The sequence below is a fragment of the Xenopus tropicalis genome, chromosome 4 (assembly GCF_000004195.4).
Source record: "Xenopus tropicalis strain Nigerian chromosome 4, UCB_Xtro_10.0, whole genome shotgun sequence".
Taxonomy (NCBI): Eukaryota; Metazoa; Chordata; class Amphibia; order Anura; family Pipidae; genus Xenopus; species Xenopus tropicalis.
In genome coordinates this window covers 62,690,552-62,710,207 of record NC_030680.2, presented here as the reverse complement: position 1 = coordinate 62,710,207, position 19,656 = coordinate 62,690,552, and the positions used below count along the sequence as shown (strand labels likewise).

General features: G+C 37.6%; 1 protein-coding gene across 4 annotated transcripts in view; it reads left to right on the top strand.

The window, feature by feature from the left end:
- Positions 1 to 19,029, top strand: part of top1.2 (DNA topoisomerase I, gene 2) — a 76,731-nt gene extending 57,702 nt beyond the window's left edge. For 2 of the 4 annotated variants that reach the window (XM_018092953.2, XM_018092952.2), the window contains 9 exons: positions 1,201 to 1,345; positions 5,605 to 5,748; positions 6,750 to 6,935; positions 7,833 to 7,901; positions 9,893 to 10,007; positions 10,765 to 10,892; positions 13,462 to 13,556; positions 14,665 to 14,814; positions 18,705 to 19,023. In XM_018092953.2, the coding sequence (XP_017948442.2) occupies positions 1,201 to 1,345; positions 5,605 to 5,748; positions 6,750 to 6,935; positions 7,833 to 7,901; positions 9,893 to 10,007; positions 10,765 to 10,892; positions 13,462 to 13,556; positions 14,665 to 14,814; positions 18,705 to 18,807 (1,135 nt within the window). In that variant the 3' untranslated portion in view covers positions 18,808 to 19,023. 4 annotated transcript variants of the gene reach the window in all.
- Positions 19,030 to 19,656: the final 627 nt, after the last annotated feature.

Below are 19,656 nucleotides of genomic sequence, written 5' to 3'. Positions count from 1 at the left end.
CAGTTAACCTTTTGTGTTAAACCCTCCAGTTTGCCTAGATCTTTAACTTTAACTTTACTATAACTGCCAAGTGTAAAAGTCTACCAAATAATAAGTGGTGGAAGGATAAAAATGATTTTCTTTTTAAATGTATTTGCTTCGTTATTTTCTATAATAACTAATAAAAGAGGACAATAGATAGCATATACATTTTTACACACAGAAAAGTCCTAAATGTTTTCTGAAAATTATATTTTATATGCAACAGCTCCATCTACAGGGCAGATTGCCACATTGCCGTATTTATGTTTTTTGATAACAGAGGATAAATAAACATTTTTCTCTCTTTATATCTTTGATATATATATATAATATATATATTTGTTGCTCATTTCTCCCACTCCCAGCCAAATCCTGAACCTGTGACCTTACCGCAACTCAGTTCAGCCTGGCCGTGGTTTGAACTTCCAGTTCACTGCTCTAAGCTTCAAGGTCGAATTTATTTGAAATGCGTTTCCTTTTACTGTGAAGGGATGTAATAGCTTGTGATATTGATGCTTCTGGATCTTGCTTCTGGAGTCCTGCTTCCTATAAAAAAGAAAGAAAAGAAAAATGTTGTTTAATGGCTTATATGGCCATTTGAAAACCACAAGGTTTTCTGAGGTTTTGTATAACTTCCAATCTTGTGGTGAATGTACTTTCTTGTTATTTTATCTCCGTACAGAATTATCAGAATCTCCTGGCCATAAACTTGCTTTTGGCTTTTATAAAGCTTTACAGCATAAGCTGTTCGACTAGAAAAAAAAAAAGCAGAATAATAATGGAGGGTTTCTCTCTGCAGTAATAGGTTTATTCTCTCTCTAGGTACATTCATAGTTTTGTGTTTTTGCTGGCACAAAACCTTCTGCCTAAACCAAGCAACTATAGGTATAGAATTCAATCAAGAAGCCAGTTATCCAGAAAGAACCAAATTACAGGATGTCCATCTATGAATAGACCATCTTTCAAGCAAACATTGATTACTTTTATGATTTACTTTTTCTCTGTTATAATAAAACAGTGCCTTGTTCTTGATCCAAACTAAACTGCATGGATCCGTATCCAAAAACAATCCTATTGGGTTTAATGTTTAAATGATTTTTGCAAGTTGATCCAAATTACTGAAAGATCCTATATCTGTATTTGAAATATTCATATTTCATATATTTTTTATTCTTTCAGAGACTCAAAAATCCCTGAGCCACCTCCTGGGCACAAATGGAAAGAGGTGCGCCATGACAACACTGTTACCTGGTTGGCATCATGGACAGAAAATGTACAAGGATCAGTGAAGTACATCATGCTCAATGCAAACTCCAAGTTGAAGGTAAATTATTCTCATGCAATAGCCACTTAGATTGCTGTCCTACTGGCAGAATGTTTATTAGTAAGCACACAGAAGCAAATCATCCTACTTAAAGAAACTGATAAGTGTGATGTTTTTGTTTGACAATAGCTGGCTTTCAGTTTTACATGTATTAACATGATAAAGGCTATAAAGTTTGACAAATCTAAAACATGTTCTGATGAGTTCACACATGGCTTTATGCATCCTCTATATGCGATGACCATATGTGCACTATGGTCCTTAGCAGGATGGGACCGCTGTTTATATCAGATAATTAATTCATATTTGCGGTTAAGTCTATTTTAATAGTTGACTGTTTCTTATTATCTGGCAGTGTGTGCTTTGTTAACTAATGTTTGTGGAAGCTCTAATGGTGCAAAGCCACAAACATAGTTGAGCTATTCTGTGCAGAAGGAAACCATGGGCATTGACCCATAGCAACTAATCGGTGATTGGCTTTTTACAGCCAACTGCAGGTAGAACAAAAGATGCAACAATTTGGTTTCAATGGGTTTCTGTCCATGGGCAAATTTGCCCAGTGTTAAATTACCCCCATGTTGCTTTCTCTAAATTTCTACCAGGAATTTAATCCAAAAGGGACAATTTTATATTAAATTTTACATGCTGGTTTTCATATTTTATTTTGTGTGGGGTTTTCTTTTTCTCTTTTAACTCTTTAGTTTGGAATTAAGCATCTACTCTGGATGGGCTTACTTCCTTAACAACCAGACAACTGTAAACAAAACAGAAAACAAATAGGAAAGGGTCTCAATATGAAGAACAGCTATTTAACATTAAAAACAACAATGTACAAATTGAATGCCAATCAGTTTTTGAATGACAAAAAAGAAGGCTAAGTAATTAAAAATCCAAAATGAAGTGAATTTAAAGGTTTACTTTACCTTTACAAGGAAGGATGTGGACATTTTTTAGGATGTCAGGTTGCTGGACAATCTCATAGGAATTTTCCACTGAGGATGGTCCTGCTTGATGACCCACCAAAAATTCATGTTATTTAGAAGTTTCCTTCTTTTTATTGCCAACTCAGGGCTGCTGATTACTTGCACCAGAATACTTTGACTCCATAGAGTATTGCTCAGTGGCTTGCAGTGAAGAGCAAGTCTGCCCTGTTTTGCTTTGGCGAAAAATTCATGAAACTGCTGAAAAAATACTGAAAAAAATAAGCAAAATACGGCTACTGCACAACTTTTTTGACGTGAGCGACTTTTTTTTTTTACAATGGGAACAAAGATCCCCCTAATATTTGTCCTCCAGCAACATTTCTCCAGAGAATAAAACAACCCCAACCATGACAGTCTAACCGCCTAGTTTAAATACACTATTACATTTTCTAGTTTAGTTGCACTCTCTCCAGGCCATGAATATCCTTCTTAAGGTCTGGAGCCCAAAACTGCACTGCATACTCAAGGTGAGGCCTTACCAGGGACCTATAAAAAAGCAAACTTGTGTTGTGATCACTCAAATGAATGCTGTTTTTTTATTCAAGACAGCACTTTATTTGCTTTAGTAGCTACTGCCTGGAGTTACAGTATACAACATGTTGTTCTTTTTTTTCAGGAGACCCCCAACACATTACCATTTAGTTTACTACTCAAGTTTATATTATTTCTACCAAAGTGCATAACTCATTCATCAACACTGAACCTTATTTGACAGTGACATGACATAGCATGTATATTTATGGAAAAAGGTGTGATCAGTGAATCAGTTAAGCAGAGGTTTTGTAAAAGAATGGGATCTTAACCTATACTTATTTGCATATCACAAAGGTAACACATTTTGGGTATCGTCATTCTATATTACTACATAATAAGTACATAACAAACTGCCAACTATATTATTAGGAACTCCTAAAATGTAGCACAGATTTTATTATATAGAGAATATTGCACCCCTATTGTCAAGTATAAGGATTTTATGAGTCACCAAGGAGTACAATACATTGCAGTGAGTCATGTGACACATGACGTTACTAAGCACCTTTGCAAGGATAATTTTTCCAAGATATTCATGGATCTTGTCTATTATATATAATATGAAATTTAAATGATAACTTATAGTGTTGGCACATTCCACAGCACTTTATTAAAAGGTATTTATAAGTAACTAGTTAACCTGCCTGTATATTTTTTGTGGGAGAAAAAGTGAGGGAGAGAACTAGAGTAGCCTGAGAAAAACACTCCATACAGGTAGATGCTGATGTTATAAATATGCCTATGGATTATGGCACATGGAAAATGAATAGGTTTTAGGAATAAAGCAAAGTTAAGGTAGAAGAACAGAATACCTACAAGATATCTCACCCTATCATGAAACACAATTATACAAGTTACAAAAAAACGTACTTGAAAGCCCTACAGAAAGCCCTTTCTTAAACTTCAAAAAGTTCTTTGTGCCTCAAAACATGTTGCATATGCACCAATAAAATACTGCTGAAACTGAAATCACTGCCAAGTTTATAGAAAGCTCTCAGCAATAAGAATTCCCAACATGTCCTATTAAAACAACATATTCATTTTTCAAGACAGTACCTTGCATTTGTTACCTAAGCTAGCATAAATCCAGACAATCTTTCTATATTTGAAGGATGGTTCTCCACATTACAGAAAGAACCCCCCTAACTGGAAAACCCCAGTCAGCTGTCCATGTAAATAACATGCAATTATACAATGCAAATTTTATTTACACATTTATTGAATGTGCATATAGGACAGTGTGAAATGCACAAATCCCAGTCAGCACACCTGGTTGCTTGGACTGCATAAGCCTTGGCAAGACAATTCCAGTTTATTTCCTCTGAATTGCCTTTACAATAAGCAGCAAAGACTAGATATAGTTGTAGGTGCTATGCCTCAGCTAAACTGCCATGCAAGAACTGTGCTGCAATGTGGCAGCAATATAAACTGTTTAACTGTATGCAGCCAAAAAATATATAGTGAAGAAGCGCAAGAGAGGTGCAATGTGTAGCTTTTATTACTACTCATGAATGCTTAATGTTCATTATTTGAGTAAATCTCTGCTGGCAGAGAACAGTGATTTAAGCTTCAGAATGTGCGAAACTGTCTGCTGTAGCTGGCAACCTTGAACATTTACTGGTTAGTCTTGTTGCCACAGGTAATAAAATACGATTTTATTTCACGCATTGTTGAGAACGTCCAAAATCGCTTTCAAATGCCAATAAATAGCAAACAGCTGTTAAAGGAAACTGGCCGAAATAAGCATCTGCTGACACGTAAAGAAAGGAGAAGCCAAATAACATACAGTAAATAGCATTTGGATGATATGGGAGCAAAATGGTCATCATTTTAAAGCACAGGCTATGATTACACTTTGATTGTGTAAAGGAGAAATATTACAATTGTTGAGACTGTAAAAGAAACGTACTGGAGCAGGAAATTGTTATATATCCTAGGTTCTGTGTTCAGGTTAATCTAGTTGAAATGTTTCAAAATATTATACCACCCTCCCCTTGAAAATTTGGAAACTCTTGCTGCTTTTAGCACTTGGCTAAAGAATGTTGTTTTTAAGATATAATGCTTCATTTTTTCTTCTCCCACCAAACTGACAGGTTCAGAAGGCCATTTGTAAAGGAGTCGAGACAAGAGTTAGTGTAGCTGGGAAGAAATCTCTTATTGTGCATGCTCCTTGCTTCATATCTATAGCTGGGTTCACCATTACATACTCATGAAAGTGTCATTTGTTTTAGTAGACTTCTATTACTTTTTTTAAATCAATAACAAAACAAAATCAATTTTTATCATGTTTCTTGACTGTTGACCAGAGAGTAGTACAAGTGCTTAATAGATGCACCAGCCATTACAGTTAATATTCATATGACTGCTTGTTATGCATCTAGTGTTGCCATATATTTCCCATTCCTTCACGTTGTTTAAGGTCAACACTTTTTTGAATGTGAAAAAAAATAGAATATAAAAATCTTGGCTTTTTGGTATTTTTGTTTACATGTCTTTATGTCCATGGAGGGTATAAGTTATCATAGTAACTATGTAATTATTTTTTGTGAGGGGAGATTGTAAAATTTTGATCATATGTCCCTACATGTGATCCTTAGAAGTGTGATTCAGAGTATTGCAAGATTTCTTTTTGCAAGGTATGCACATAAGCCAAGGAATGAGGTACCTTTCTTATATATGTTTGTGTGTGGATATATGGTTTGTGTGTTGTAATATACAGTTACTAATGTTTTGCGAGTTCAGGGAGAAAAAGACTGGGAGAAGTATGAAGTTGCTAGGAAGCTGAAACATCATGTTGTAACAATTAGGAAGACATACCGGGAAAATTTTAAATCCAAGGAAATGAAAGTGCGTCAGCGGGCCGTGGCTCTGTACTTCATTGATAAGGTATGATATAGGCAGGTAGCCATAAAATAGGTAATTTCACTCTCTCTCTCTGCAATCTACAAGAAATAAATGTATGCTTCATATAACTGCCTATTGGTCCATAGATAACTTTGTATATCGTTTTTATATAATTTGTTGTAATTAGTAAACTGTGTAAAATGTTAGATACAACTGGTGTAAATTATAATGGCTATGGTATTTCATCTGGCAGGGTAGTGCCTGAATCCACACCTGTCGTCCACTGACTTCAATAGAAATCACCTGACACTGCTAGTAAAGGCTCTCTAATCTCAAAGAACCACCTGTACTAGTAATGCCAGGCTGTCGGTGAAGTCAGTGGGAGCTATAGGGCAGTTTTGGGTTCTGTCCTTGTGTTTATAGATAAGGCCATTCTGAATGTACAAACACGTCTTTGGGTAATAACTATGAATTCAAAATCTTGCATCTGTATACAATCTAACCTTATTGTGAGAGCCAATCTTATATAATGCCAATAAGCTATACTGCTTGTATAAAACAAGTAGATGTCTGAAAGGGCTCTACCGTGTTTTTGTAGAAAATCATCTGAGCTAATAAAGCCAACAAGTTACCAAATCCCACTCCTCCTCTGCCTCCTTGAGGAAGGAATGGTTGTGCAAAAAAAAAACACCTTCACATATGCTGGCTAATCAGCCTCTGTATGTCATCTTTTATAAGTAGTTCATTTAGAAGAATAATTATGGGGCAATATTCAAATGTTTTGATACAAAATATAAGTAGTCCACAGACAAATTTCAAAAGAATTGAAATGTTGCATTTATTTTTGTGTGAGTGTATTTTGTCTCTTTACAATTATCTCATTTTAAAGAAGAATATTCACATTTTCTATACATACAATACCCTCCACCTTAACTTCTTGGATTATATTACAGCATGTAAAAAACAGTTCTAAGATATAATTAACTTCAGTAGATTTTTTACATATCCTATTTCTTTGTTTTATATTGTCTTTTTTTTTCTAGCTGGCTTTGAGAGCAGGTAATGAAAAGGAAGAAGGAGAGACTGCTGATACAGTTGGTTGTTGCTCCCTAAGAGTGGAGCACATAAAGCTTTACCCAGAACTTGATGGAGACAAGTATGTAGTTGAGTTTGACTTCCTGGGTAAAGACTCTATTCGATACTATAACAAAGTTCCTGTGGAAAAGCAGGTAAAATTTATTTCTTTGAGTTTTTTAATAAGCATAGGTAGATTTTGCTTGGGTATTATAATGAGTATGAATTTATTGTTTTTGGGTATTCTAATGGATATAGGTATGTTGTGTATGGGTAAATTGTGCTTGATATAATGCCTATGGGTATATTGTGTTTGGGTATTATAATGGGTATTAAAATTGGTATAAGTATATTGTGATGGGTATCAAAATGGGTATGGATATATTGTATCTGGTATTATAATGGGTATGGGTATACTGTGTTTAGGTATTATAATAGGTATAAGTATAGGTATAGGTGTATTGTGCTTGGGTATTATATGATGGCATGTCTAGTTAACATAAACCTAGTATGTTAATTAGGGATGCACCAAATCTAAGATTCAGTTTGGGATTTGGCCAAGATTCTGCCTTTTTCAGCAGGATTCAAATTTGGACGATGCTCCTAGCCGAACCGCATCCTTAAAATCATATGACTTTTTGTCACATAAACAAGGAAGTTACAGATTTTTCATCCTCGTTTACATACGTAAATTCAAATTCTGTTCGGTATTCAGCCAAATCCTCGAGGGGTTCGGCCAAATCCGAGAACAGTGGATTTGTGCATGTGATGCACAAAATGTAGTAAAAACACCAACATAAGGGGTAGGGAGAAGCCTGCCTGCAAGCAAGCTGTATAAAGAGACTAAGATGAACACTGAGGTGTATTGGCTGTGGGGAAGATGTTCTTATGATGCACATATGTTTTCCTAGAGCAGTATACTAGTTTTCACTTCATAGCAACAACTGTTTAGTAAAATAGACTTATCACCACATTCAGGAAAACTTAACCAGTACTCCCTCCCCATCTTAAACTAAAATCTCACTTGTGTATATCTGCTATGTTTTTTTCAGGTCTTTAAAAACCTCCAGCTGTTTATGGAGAACAAGCAGGAAGGAGATGATCTATTTGACAGGCTGTCTGTGAGTATAAGCCCCTTACAGACCTTTCCTGTGAGGTCTTGATTAACAAAGATATATTGAACCTGGCAGTTTTGGCTAAATACCCTGTTTAGCAGCTGGCTATAAAGGTCCCATGGAGAGAGTAGGCACTCAACACCTGCTGTCTGATCTGATAACAGAGCTTATAGATAGTTATATGAGAAGCTAGAAATCTCCCTTTTGCATGCAGGCTTCCTGGACGTTTGCAGAACTGTAAGTTATGCATTGACAGGCAAAAGCTTGCTTATTTTCCCATTATGTCATAAAACAAGTTGAACCATAATAGATGGCTTATGGAGACGAAAAAGACATTTTCCATTCAAAAGATATAAGTATGCTTGGCTTCCATCCAAACCTCTCCTAATTTGCTTTGTTCTAGCAATTAATTTAGCCATTTGCTTGGTATGCATCAAATTAATTATTGGCAGACGAAATAGACACACTTGAGGCCATTCAAAAGAATTGTTTTTGTGGAAATGTGTTCTCTTTATGTTAAGTATCTCTTATACTATGCTGGGAATTTGTAGCTCTACCTATCCAAATAAAGTCTGGCAGTGGAGATTAGTGGAACGCTAGCTGTGACTTTAGAAAACACTGTAAACTGGTAAGCCTAAATGTAGCTTCTAATTGCATCAGTGCACATAATAAAGTTATAGAGACCAAAGTATTACATTTAATCAGAAATACTTAAAAGAAAACTAAACCCCAAAAATGAATATGGCTAGAAATGGCAGATTATTAAACTGAACTGATTGCTTCAGTCTAAAGTCTCAGCATCTCTGTAGTAGTAATGATTCAGGTATTTACATTTGTCACAGGAGCTCCCCATTTTGGATTCCGTTATTAGTGACACTCGCATGCTCAGTGCCCTCTGGGCAGCTGTTGATAAGCTAAGTTTAGGGGTTGTTACAAATTATCAAGCAGAAAATGAGCTTGGCCTGTCATAAGCGGACATTACAGGGCTGATGCTAATTGCACTGGTTTCAGAGCTGCCATGTACTAATAATTATAATTACTAATCCGCGTTGTATTATGACATTTATATTCTATACAGTATATTGTGAGTGGGTCCCTAACTCAGTAACTGACAGCAGCACAGAGCATGTGCAGTGAAGCAGCAGAAAAGAAGATGGGGAGCTACTGGGGCATCTCTGGGGGCTCAGACCTTCCCTGCTAAAGGGCTGTGGTTGCCTTGGGCTGGTACAGAAGCCCAAAACATAATGTATAACATTTCTAGACTACTTCTTTAGTTAAGCTTTAGTTCTCCTTTACATTGTCCGAAAATCCTCATGGCTTTTGCCACCAGGGAATATTACTACCAACTACCTTAAAGTGGCCAAAGAGTTTTGTTCAATTATTTTTTTGAATGTATGGTGTCCCATCACTCCATAATACATGAATATTGATTGGTATGGGCAGTTTAGAAAATGTAATCTGCAGATGAGGCTGTAAAGAGAATCTTCTAATCATTTGTGCAGTTAGTACAAACAATCATGGCCCCTCACACACACACTGTTCAGTCCATGGGCTGATTATCAGAGAGCAATATCAGAGTGCCAACCTTTACTTGTATCTTGATACAGATTGTTTTTTTATCATATCTACTGGGGAATAATAGGTTAACTAAACCATAAAAATAATTTTTACATGTGTGATATTAACCTAAGCTGAAATCTGTACCAGAATTAGCTCTCATTTACAATAATAAGGCCTATGGCACACCTACTTTTTATGTAAGGTGTTCCTTAATATAAAGGTTAAAATATGGATAGTGAAGGGCATTGATTTGTTTCTATATGTAAAATACTAAAGGAGAATATAAAAACCCTAGGCAAAATGCACTGCTGGGTAATTTTTCATTGATGGGGTTTTGTAAAATTCCCCAAAAAATGACCATTAACATTATTGGTACCATGCCAGTGTGTGGGTTGATATGAGCTCATTGCTCTCATAAATTGTTTCTTCTGCCATAGACACCTTTGCTTAACAAGCACCTGCAGTCACTGATGGAAGGACTGACTGCAAAGGTTTTCAGGACATACAACGCATCGATTACACTGCAGCAGCAGCTCCAGGAGCTCACAGACCGTAAGAAGCCATGATTTATTTATTTGTCTAGCACCATTTATAAAGTAAAATGTATTCTAGCAGCGGGCTTTGAGTTGCAGCCAGCTCTACAACAACATTTAGAGACCATATGGATCTACACTGACACCCAAGCAGAACCCAAATTGGCACCCACATGGTATTAATATCATAACACCTCATCCGATGCCACACAGGAAGTGAAAATGCTCTTCCAAACCTGACCCTTGACTATTATCTGCCCAAAGTCTTCACTTTTTATGAACGCACCTAGGTACTATGCCCACTTCTGTACTCTTAGCACAAGTTACTTTGTTTAACATCTTTGGCACTTTGCAGCTCTGCTCATAAAGTACTAGAACTAAATAAGCTTAGTATGTCCCAACAACTGTCTTGGTTTCATGAAGCAATCATGAATGGCAAAAATGGGACCAAAACATTTCTGTTTTTGTTTCTATTTGCATTGTATTTCCCTAGGATACAGGACACCAATGTCTGGGTGCACCAATATAATTTGTGTAGTGAATTTCACAAAAGTTAAGCTGGAGGCTTGGGGTAGTTGGCTGAACCCAGAAGGGGCTTGTAACTTCAGTAACCAGGCTGCTTCTTGACTCAGGCACAGCCCTATGCCTGATGACTAATAAGATAAGACCAGGTTGTACTTGCCCTTTTTAGTTTTTGTTCAGTGTTTGAATGTTTTAAATCTCCCTGGTTATGTTGAAAATGTAAATTTGAATTGGAAATCCTGTTTTTCCCACAGCTGAAGAAAGCATGCCTTCAAAGATCTTATCATATAACAGAGCTAACAGAGCGGTTGCAATTCTGTGCAACCATCAGAGGGCACCACCAAAAACCTTTGATCAATCTATGGCAAATCTTAAATCTAAGGTAAGAGAGAAAAGTCATTACATGTGTTAATATTTGTGTCAGTGGTACAGTTAATTTGACAAAGAAACCTACAAAATGGAATTGAAGTGCTACTTTTAATGGCTAATTGAATAGGAAAATATTACAAGCTATCAGGACTTTACAAACCCTTATTGTGATAGCAGTGTATTTGAGTGTATCTATTTAAAGTAATTCCTGCAGCAGAGACCATAAGAACACAAGGCACCCACCTTTTCATCACTGGATAATTCTGTTAAATCCTTTCATCCAGGGCCGCCATCAGAAATCACGGGGCCCCTCACAACTAAATTTTCTAGGCCCTCCCACGCCCCCAATGGTCCCTCCCCCAGTGACCCCTCCCATCAATACAAAGTACACACAGACATTGGTAGCCAGGGCCCCCTAAAACATTGGTAGCCAGGGCCCCCTAAAACATTGTTGGTCCTCACCCAAATTACTCATACTATGGCCCGCTCCCCGCTGCTTACTGCTTCCTCCCGTGTCCTTCGGCTCCCCCCCAGCATCCTCCAGGGCCCCCCAAGCATACGGCTGCTTTTTCCAGGGCCCCCCCAAGCATCCTCCAATTCCCCCCCCAGTGTCCTCCTGCTTCCTCCAGGCCCCCCAAGCATACTGCTGCTTTCTCCAGGGCCCTCCCAAGCATCCTCCAGTTCCCCCCTCCAGTGTCCTCCTGCTTCCTCCAGCCCCCCCAAAGATCCTTCAGCTCCCCCATCATCCTCCAGTTCCCCCCCCCAGTGTCCTCCTGCTTCCTTCAGCTCCCCCATCATCCTCCAGTTCCCCCCCCAGTGTCCTCCTGCTTCCTTCAGCTCCCCTATCATCCTCCAGTTCCCCCCCAGTGTCCTCCTGCTTCCTCCAGGCCCTCCAAAGATCCTTCAGCTCCCCCAAGCATCCTTCAGTTCCTCACCGGTCCCCCTGCTGCTTCCTCCAGTTCCCCTGCTACTTCCTCCGGCTTCCTTGATGTCCACCGCTATGTTCCGCTGCTGTTTACGGCATCTGCGCTTTTATAAAGGTTGCACCCCGTGCGTGTGACGTCACTACGCACGGGGCGCAACCTTATATAAGCGCAGATGGAGCAGAGAGCAGCGGGACATAGCGGCGGACGCCAGTAGTGAGAGGGCCCGGACTCGATTAAAGGGGGCCCGAGCTAAGAAAACTCTAGCACGGCCGGGCCCCCTTTAAAGTTAGAAACGTCCGGGCCCGGGATGACTGTCCCCCCTGTGCCCCCCTGATGGCGGCCCTGCTTTCATCACACTGAGTACTTGGTGCAGTAAATGTCTCGTACCATGATCACATATAGCCACCTTAGTACATAGTAGCATGTTACCGGCAACCTTATGAATCCTTCTAGTATTCCCTATAACTGCTGTTGAACAAGCAACCTTCTGTTTTCTCATTATGCCAATCTCATTGACCCCCCCCCCCCCATTCTTTTTACAGCCCACTCTAATCATATAGTACTTTAAAAGAACAGTTCAGTGTTAAAATAAAAAAAATTCTAATATAGCTAGGCAAAAATGTAATCTATAAAGGCTGGAGTGAGCCGATGCCTAACATAATAGCCAGAACACTACTTCCTGCTTTCAGCTCTCTAACCTCTTAGTCAGTGACTTCAGGAGCAGCCACATGGGACATTACTGTTAACTTAGTTTGTGAGCATGCAGGGCAGATTCAAAAGCAAACTTACTAAACAGTTATGCCCTATAGGTTACTGACTGCTAACAGCATAGAGAGCTATAAAGGAGGAAGTAGTGTTCAGGCCAGTATGTTAGACATCCGTTCACTCCAGCCTTTATAGATTTATGACTAACTATATTAGAAATATTTTTTATTTTGCACAGTCTGTCTGTTTTACCCAGTTTCATTTTTACACTGAACTATTCCTTTAACAATGATTCCAGGCTGTAACCCCTTTTTAAATGTAGGCACTTGACAAGATGGAATGTTCACATCTTTTCCATTGTTCTTTGGTATTGGCAGCATTATTCTGTTTGCTTTTTGTTCAGCGTTGAAGATAAATAAGATCATTTTTGCATGCTATTATAGTGTATAATGCTTTCTATGACACTAAAATACAATAAAAGAGAGCATCTTGAGCTGTATACCTGCAAAAGCCCCTTTACAACACAATCCATTAAATAAATTGCATTTTATATCCCATTAATTAGTACAAACAACAAAACTAATGGAAGATTTATCTGCAACTTTACAAAAGAAATTGTGCACATTTGTTAATGATGAAAAAAATGAAAAACCCTTCAAATAAAATGCTGGTGGAAAGCGCTACTTGTCTTAAGCAACTCCATTACCTTGGAGGCAGTTTGTAAGAGTTATTTCTTGGCATTGCCGGTTTCAGGTACAGGGCAATCATACTGCTGGGTGAAAGCAAAATCTCTCTATTTTGCAGTGTGCATTTGATGTTCTTAACTACTAGCCAACAAAATAAGATATTATTTTACAGTCTCAGTTAGTGATATTGCAGCACATAAAGCATTGTGCACCTTTTCCTAATGGTTTGTGAGGGGTTTATAAGTGTCAAGATTTCTCCTTTCAGATTGATGCGAAGAAAGAACAGATTTTACTGGCAAAGAAAGAGCTGAAAGAAGCCAAAAAAGAGGCCAAAGAAAAAGAGAGTGAGAAGCTTAATAAGTAAGTTTTTTTTTATGACTTGTCACAATAGTGGCATTTAGCTAAAGCATGGGTCAGCAACCTGAAGCTCCCCAGCTGTTGAATTTAAGCTCCCAACACTGTCCATCCCCTGCTGGCTGGCCTCATGGCAGCTGGAGAGCACTAGCTTGCATATGCCAGGTCTAGAGGACAAACTTATATACATTTTTGTTCTATATATGAACAACCAACAGCCTTCAGCACTTTAGACATTGCTGACCTGTACAACATCCAGTATAGCACATACTGTGAGGAATGCTGGGATATGCCGTTATCTAGTTATCCATCATTACCTTGGTTTACAGCTTGATATTCCATTCTGTGTCTGTGAAGATTATTAATAAAACAGTATAGTTACAAGTGTTCCTTTTTATTCCTGGTAAGGGTTTTTAAGTTTACTAAATTCCCTAAAATTTATTGCAGATACCTTTATAATAGCCTTTTTCAAATAAACCATCCTATGCTTTATAATGTAAGACTAATGCATGTATGTATATTTTATGTGGTGTCACCTGAATATAGGCTTGCACCCATCTTACAAATTATTAATAGCCAAGTGTTAAGAGGCACAGGTGACCCCCCTGCCCCAGTATAGGTGAGCATGTAACTTACAAAAACTAGAGGTAAGTGCAGCTATTTATATTGTTTGGGGCAATCTGTATGTGCCACAAATAATTTATATTCATGCTAGTGTTCCAAGAGGAAAGATTCAAATTTAATTTTGAATTAAGTGATGGAATATTGTATATTCTTTGTAGTGGAAACCAAAGGGAGAGATCAAAGTGTGAAATTAAAAGCTCACCACAGTAAATTCACCCATTGTCAATACTTATGGAATGTTTAGAAGTGTATTTATCAAATGGTGACTTCTTTTAGCCATTGATAAATTTGCTTCTAAAAATCTGATAGGAATGGAGTGGGTACATTTTTCAATGTCACACATTGATAAATCTGCCCCAACTTTTTAAGATAGGGTACCAACCCTATTGTAACATGTAATTGCAAAATGTGCTTATTTTGAGTCTGTTGCTTCTACTGTATATTCTCATTATGAAACTTAAAATGAAAAAGAACTACTGTTTGCATGCAGAGTTGTAGAGTCTAAGAAAAGAGGAGTGCAGAGAGCAGAGGAGCAACTCATGAGAATGGAGGTGCAGGCAACTGACCGAGAAGAGAATAAACAGATTGCCTTGAGCACCTCCAAACTAAACTATCTGGATCCCAGGATCTCTGTGGCCTGGTCAGTGTCATTACTTCCCTTACTTTCCACATTTATATTAACTGGTGTGTCTTTGTCTAAAGAGAAATGTTAGCAACACTGGAGTAAGAGTGATACATTATTATTAGAATGCATTGTGTGTCCTTCATGGGGTGCCATGTGAGAGATCATGGAGGGAGGTGAAACACTGCATAGTTATAGCTTTTTACAAGGTAAGGTAAGTATAGCAATACAGAAAGCTGTGCCTTTCCTGGCCTTTAGTCACTACTATTGAGCCATTATCTCCCACATTTATCCTCTTTGCTGATTAAATTGTATTCAGCATACCAAATCTTCTATACAAATAAGAGCTAAGCCCTCTTGACATTGCTATTTTGACCACAAACATTGGTTCAATTCAATATCAAGAACAACATTGGAGACACAGATGTTCACCATGAGATGGTTTCTGTAAAACCAGTCTAGCACCGCAGCACTATCTATAGTCCATCAATTATGCTTCTGGTGGCTTTAAAATATATAAAAAGAATGTTTGCATTGGTGGCAGAAACTGTTTTATCTGTATGGATACAGTGATCTACCAGGGGTTCATCACAGTGTTTAGGTGAAAGACTAAGACCCAGTAGCATTTTTGGTCCTGTCGGTTAATAGGTACTATATGTTTAAGGAGGAATACTAACATGTAAACTTAATTTAGGAAACCGTAGCAGAACCATTAACAAACATAAGAGTTAGCTTTATTGAAGCATTGCTCACAGTAAGTTTGCTATTGAAATTAATGTGCTGGGGACCCTGAATGCATCATTGAATATGCTCCATTTTTTCATAAACTATATGCCCTAGCAGTATGTAATTTGCTTTGAACAAGTCCCCTGTATTAAATTTGCTTGGAACAAGTCCCCTGTATTAAGTGTAACCCCTAGTAATCGAGAGTACTCTCCAGAGCTTAATGGACACATCTAACTTTTTCACATTCCTTGTCAGCAACCACTGGCCAATCTCAATAGCTGCCCTTCAGGTGTATCATTACATATGTATTCCTTGTGTGCATCCACTAATTACCTGGGCCTTCCCCAGTCCAGCTTGTTCATTTAAACTAGCAGTTTACCATAAGACTATCATTAATGTAAGCCCTAACTAGAAGCTTGGGGGCTGGTGTATGAACCAATTAATTGCATTAGCAGCTACCCGCAGCAACTAATTAGAGATTTGCTTTTGTTTTCTACCTTGTAGTACTTTGTTTAAGGTTAATTGCTGCTTGGTTGTTATTGGCAACTGGATGTCTGCAATTAACAGCTATGTTAGTAAATGAGCTTTTAAGTCTCTAATTATCTCTTACTAATAGGACTAGACATGTGACAGCACACATATCTGAGGAGGGGCACACTGACTATATACAGTACACAAAGACCTATTCCTCCAGCAATCCATCAATTCTGTCCCACCTTAAAACTACTATTAAATGTCCTGCAAGCTGCCTGTTTTTCTGTTCTCAGACAGCTTTTCCTTTCCTACACCCCCACCCTTTAACATCGTAGCTTTGCAGTCAAGCACTATCAAGCACTTTCAGTACTACTTGGGTACTGGTATCATTCCATGTTATCTTCTCAGTACAAACAAAGCACAAGTCCTCCACAAATATAACAGGGAGGATAGTTTCCTCACTCTATTACTTCATTTTAATCAGATTAACAGATAAAAATCTAAAACACTCTGGCACAAAAAATCCCCCTGCCCAAGCATTTTCCACTCAGGTAGAAAAGCATTTTCTGTAGAGAAAAATAAACTGGAGAATAGTTCCAAAAATGAAGCAAATTGAGATTCAGTCTGTACTGACAGTTGCTATCAGCAATACTAAATCTGAAGTGTATTAAACATTGGTTTCTTTGAAACTTTCCTATGGTTTATAAAAGCTATTTGATGATTTTTCACAGCAGACACAAGTGTACTTTTAGTTTGACCTTCTGCTAACAGAAAAGTTAATTGTACCTCAAAGTGAGTACAGTGACAGGAGGGATACAGTATGATTTGTAACTGGGGCTTCTGTCTCTACTAAATGAATTCCAGTTCACTGTGCTTGTAGTACACTAGGTCAAGTAATACAGGTTTCTCTTTTGTCTGTCCATTTTTTAAAAACTTTTTTTTTTTGTTCATTGAAAGCCAGCGTACTGGAGAATGCTAATAAAAATGGCTTTATCTACACACACGCTCTATAATTACTATTATCAAAATTCTACAATAATACTCAAACTGGAACACAACTTAAATATTTTACATTACAGAGCTACTTGGGAACATAGAAAGCTAAGTTGAAGAAATTCACATTTATCATGATTAACTTTTTAAAAGCCTCCACAAATTGATCTAGACCAGTGGTTTTCGGTCTTTTTTTTCACTTGGCCTGGACCCCCCTAAGCCCATTAAAAGGTTAACGATATATGGAAACCATTGGTATTCTGAACAAACCTGGCCATAGATAGCTATCCATTAAGTGATCCAGGCCTTGTTAGATGGGACAGCCCCATTGTTTGGGAACCACTGCAGGCCATTTGCCAATTAAGTGTCATGGAGGGGAAATTCCTTCCTGATCCCAAAATGGAAATCAGATTGTGCCTTAGATACATTTCTATTGAAGGTAAAATAATTTTTATAGTGAATAAAGTACCCCCTATTGTAAAAGTCACCTTGGAGTCCCATGACCATATAAAAGCATGAGGCCAACGGTGGAGTGCTTTTATACAGGTCATGAAACGCTGAGGTGACTTTTAATATCCTCATATTTTTCCAACAGGGAGTACTTTATTATAACAATAAGTGTCAGTAAATCATGTGACAGATTACAGATCACTAAGCATCGATTATACTGTAACTGATGACATAACTAAGCAACATCTAAAAGCATATAATTTACAGGATATTCATGGCTCTTATGTCTTATATATGCTATGCTGTTTTTAGCTATAACACCCAACCTGTTTTTGAACCCTGCCTCACAGGAAAGAACTTACCATTCTTTTAGTCACAATGTATATCTTTATGTATATGTCATATGGAAAACGTTAGTTTTAATTATTACAGAACATTAGACAATTAAATATGTTACAATATGCCCACCTACACTGTGCAATAACAAATTACTGGGGTGCTCAAATCCTAAGTAAAGTTATTTTAACCATATAACCAGTGGTTGCCACCAGGTAGAATAGGACCATATGTTTAAAGAGGGGGCACGTTGGTCATTACACAACTTATGATTCTGACAACAATATTATATGGGTACAACAAAACCAAAGTCTTGTATAGAAAGGTCTAACAAAAAGAATATTTTTTTTGGTGGGGGGCGGGTTGGAAGGCTAATTATAATAAACAGGTATGAGTTCCCTTATCTGGAAAGCCTCAAATTACAGGTCATCTACCATAGTGCCCATTGTAAGCAAATCATTTTAATTTGTTTTTTTAATTACTTGTTCTCTGTAATAATAAAACAGTACCTTGTTCTTGATCCCAACTAAGATGATATTACTCTTTTTTGGAGGCAAAACAATCCTAGTTGATTTTTGTTTTATGTTTAAGTCTACTGATTTAAGGTATGGTGATCCAAATTATGGAACAGCTCCTTATCTGGAAAACCCTAGGTCCTGAGCATTTTAGATGACAGATTCTATAACTGTATTATATAAACCAAACTATAAGGGAAATCTTTATTTAAGCCAAGTTATTAAAATAAAATAAAATTAAATTTGTTACCACTATGCAGTCTAAATACATAGATTTCCCAGTTACTGTAACAATAACAAGCACTGTTGTCATACGATACAAGATTCCTAAATAGTACTGGCAGTGTCTGACTACCTGGATGTGGCACTAATATGTGCAATGCACTTAATACATCTACCTTTTCTCTTTCAAAGGTGCAAGAAATGGACTGTTGGACTGGAAAAAATCTACAACAAGACGTACCGGGACAAGTTTGCTTGGGCCGTTGACATGACCGAAACCGATTTTATATTTTAAATACATTTTTAGATGTTGTTCATTCTTAAAAGCACTATTGCTATGCTGTATGGTACAAATGCATAGTAATCTTGTTTTTATAACCTACAGATCATTGCTTCTTGACAAAGCAGTCATGAGGTTTATTTTATTGCACTTCTTTATAAAAAAAAGTCACTTTCTGTTATGTGTTGTGTTGTGTAAACGTAATTTTAAATAAATTTCCCCAAAGGTTTATGTAAATTTGTCCATTATTTTCCTTTTTATTGTATAGTTATGGACTGGTGATTAAATGTACGTCTCTTAAAAGTGTTAGAGAGAAATGGACATGCAGAAATATTTTGTATCTATTTTGATATTCTATATATTTTGTTTTCAACAAAAGAAACCCCAAAATACAGATGTGCAGTGCAGCACCTCTTTACTTGGCAGCTCCCTCAAAAAAAATGCAGCACGCACATAGTATCAGCTAAAAGAAATACAGATTCAAGGAGAAAGTGCACATAGAAAACCTTTCGGCACAACCTAGGGCAGGGATCCCAACCTATTCTACTTGTGAGTCACATTCAGATGTAAAAAGTGTTGGTGAGTCACACAAGCATGAGAAAGGTTCTTTGGGGATCAGAGGAGTATTTGTATAGAGGCACTCAGGGCCTGTGCCTAGGGCGACTATATAAAAAATAAATAAAAGCAAGCCTAAGCTTGGAGTAAAACTGCATCTCTATGCATCCAAGACTCTAATGTAAAAATGGGCACCTACTTTGAGGCCACTGGGAGCAACAACAAAAGGGGTGGTGAGCAACTTGTTGCCCCCGAGCCACCTGTTGGAGATCACTGACCTAGGGGTTATTCCCTATAACTCCATAGATC